This window comes from Myxine glutinosa, chromosome 10 (assembly GCF_964187855.1).
Source record: "Myxine glutinosa chromosome 10, kmMyxGlut1.1, whole genome shotgun sequence".
Lineage (NCBI taxonomy): Eukaryota > Metazoa > Chordata > Myxini > Myxiniformes > Myxinidae > Myxine > Myxine glutinosa.
The window spans coordinates 114,097,721-114,100,389 of record NC_136270.1 but is presented as its reverse complement, the minus strand read 5'-3'; the positions used below and the strand labels follow the sequence as shown (position 1 = coordinate 114,100,389).

The following is a 2,669-nucleotide window of genomic DNA, read 5'->3' as shown; positions in this document are numbered from 1 at the left end:
CAGGCTAGAGATCAACTCCTTGGTGAGGTTTTCTTATGGAATCACCCTGCTGCCATTAAGCTAACGCCTAAGAACGGGCGTTATACATTCTTCAGTAGATAGGGGAAGGTGGGGCAAAATGGCACACTTAAGCTTTCTTTGAAATTTTATCCAAAATGATGCAGTATATCTGAAATCAGACAGTGTCTTTACAATCATTATTCCATTATAAATACATAAATTACTTGGTATTAGAATCAAATCAACCATTCACTGGTGAGAACCAAAGACCAAAAATGTGCTAAGTGGGCCATTTTGTACACCACGTTGGGCAAAATGGCCCCCACATATGGGGCAATATGGTCCACCCGTGGGGCAATATGGTCACCCCGTGGAGTAATATGGTCACCCCATTGAAAAACATAATAATTACCCTCAGAGTCACCAATCAAAACACTTTGAACCTGAAATAATATTTATTGTGAAAAATTACAGACTACAAGGTGAGATTATGCACATAATTAGGCACAAAAGTCACAGATGAAATTCACATCTTCTTCATCCACACCTGCACAACCATCATGGGCCCAAAGACGACAGACTGTGCACTTTATCCATCCTTCTCCTATCACACTATAACTTTCCCGGCAGAATAAGCACATTGTTCCATCATCATCCTCAGACTCGCTAGATTCTTCTGGTGCCGTAAATATAGCCCGTTTACCCTTCACTATCTTCTTTTTTGGCTTTTCTGCAACTTTCTTTTGCTTCTGAGGTTTTTTTTCAGCTCTCTGCTTTGCCTTCTCTGCCTTCTGTGCTTCCTGTCTTTTCTTTTCTTCAGCTGCATCAGCAAGTCGTTTCTTGTATGGGCTTGATGTTAAATGCTCTGACATTGACCTTTTTGATTGACGTGTTGTAGGCCTACCCTTAGCAGGAGTAGCCTTAGGTGGGGGACTGATTTGAAAGGGTGAAATGAACTCCCTACTGGTGCTTGCAACAGCAGGTCTTGGAACAGCAGCATGTCTTTGAGTGTTACCAATGGGTCTCACAGCATTTTCGGGGCCTCTTGCAGCATTACCATTAGGTGCAGGACCATCAACAGGTCTCACAGCATTTCCAGGGCCTCTCGCAGCGTTACCATTAGGTGCAGGACCATCAACAGGTCTCACAGCATTTGCAGGGCCTCTCGCAGCATTACCATTAGGTGCAGGACCATCAACAGGTCTCACAGCATTAACATCAGGTGCAGGACCACCAACAGGTCTCACAGCATCTTCAGGGCCTCTTGCAGCATTAACACCAGGAGCAGGAACATCAGCATCTCTATGGGCATCTTCAAGGGGTCTCTGGTTATCATCCATGGGTCTTGGTTCATTTTGGTTGAGGTCTGTAACTGTCGCTGGAGCAAACTCGTGATCTTGGAAGATGTTGCGGTTCACTGGGAAGATACCAGTTTTCCTAAACCCATTTGCTGCATTCTCGGCTGTAGCGGACTTGCGATATGCAGTCCCAAACAGGCTGGCCAGTTGAAATACTGTCACACATCGTCCCGGGTGCTGCCTCAACCACCTCTCCACCTCCTGCGTGTAATATGTAGATAGTGGCGTCATAAATGAGACATCTAATGGCTGGATCTTGTGTGAACAATGTGGTGGAATGCTCAACATGTATACCCCATTGTCTTTAGCCATGGTGATGACGATGTTCTGGGATGACTGGATAACCCCACGGGCCATTTTACCCCAGGGAAATGGACCGTTTTGCCCCATGAACGACCTCCATGAAAACCTGACATCATTGGAAACCACATGTACTGGGCAGAATGTTTCAAAGGTCAATTTTAGTGACTGACTTATACTCTAAAAGCATGCAGTAACACTAGGAAATATGAGTCACTCTGTCACCACAAACACAATTTTCTCACATACCTACCGATAGATCCTAGTAGGTGTCAAAATGTTGGATGGTTCAGCTCGAGTTCAAGACTGGATAGGGATGGCCACCATGTTGTTACTTTCTGCTAATCCACAAAGGAATGTTTTAACATGAACAGCCACAAGATGGCAGCAGCTGCTGGTGTAATATACCAAGGGGTCCATATGACCCAAGGGGTCCATTTTGTACCACTTTCCCCTACCTGGGTATCGTCGACCCGAACCTGGCTGCCACGGCGACCAAGGACAAGCCTTTCTGTAAGGAGTGGACGACACATACCAACAGTGTTGTTGCTCTCTACCAAGTGTTGCTCCAGTTCAAAGCAGTTTTTCAAAATCTCCATAAAATGCAAAGCGTTGTAGAGAAATGAAAATTACAGAAACTTTTAAAAGGAAGGAAAATATCGTGTAATGGTCCAATCCGTTAGGCAGGTCTGAGGGTGTGTTGATGTGAAAATGTAAGACCTTCCATATTATAATATCACTATATTTCGGGTATCAGTGATGTTCTCAAAGTTGTGCAGATGAGCTTGACGGGGAGATTGGTGAAATACCGGCTGAGATTGGCTGGACACCTGGTGTGGATGGGGGAAGAGAGAATGGCAAAGAGAGCAGATAGGTTGAGGGAACAAGGTAGGAGGAAAAGAGGGAGACCACGGTTGAGATGGGAGGATTCTGTGAAGACCAGTAAGGTGGAGGTGGTTGGGGGTCAAGAGAGTTTACTGAGGAGAGAGGGGAGTGGAGGAGTATCGTGGT

General features: G+C 45.4%; 1 protein-coding gene across 1 annotated transcript; it reads right to left on the bottom strand.

Moving 5' to 3' along the window:
* Positions 1-446: 446 nt before the first annotated feature.
* Positions 447-2,109, bottom strand: LOC137433574 (uncharacterized). Its single transcript, XM_068125891.2, has 2 exons — positions 1,223-2,109; positions 447-1,183 (listed from the first exon to the last, which is right to left on the bottom strand). Exons 1-2 carry the CDS (start codon positions 1,746-1,748, stop codon positions 501-503), a joined length of 1,209 nt encoding a protein of 402 aa, XP_067981992.2. The 5' UTR covers positions 1,749-2,109; the 3' UTR covers positions 447-500.
* Between the last annotated feature and the right edge of the window lie 560 nt (positions 2,110-2,669).

Bases quoted from the DNA above. Each gene is read 5' to 3' on its own strand.
- LOC137433574 (XM_068125891.2), bottom strand. From the start codon at position 1,748: ATGGGGCAAAACGGTCCATTTCCCTGGGGTAAAATGGCCCGTGGGGTT. The intron at 1,184-1,222 runs CTGATGTTAATG...ATGGTCCTGCAC, and splicing joins ACCTGTTGGTGGTCCTGCAC to CTAATGGTAATGCTGCGAGA.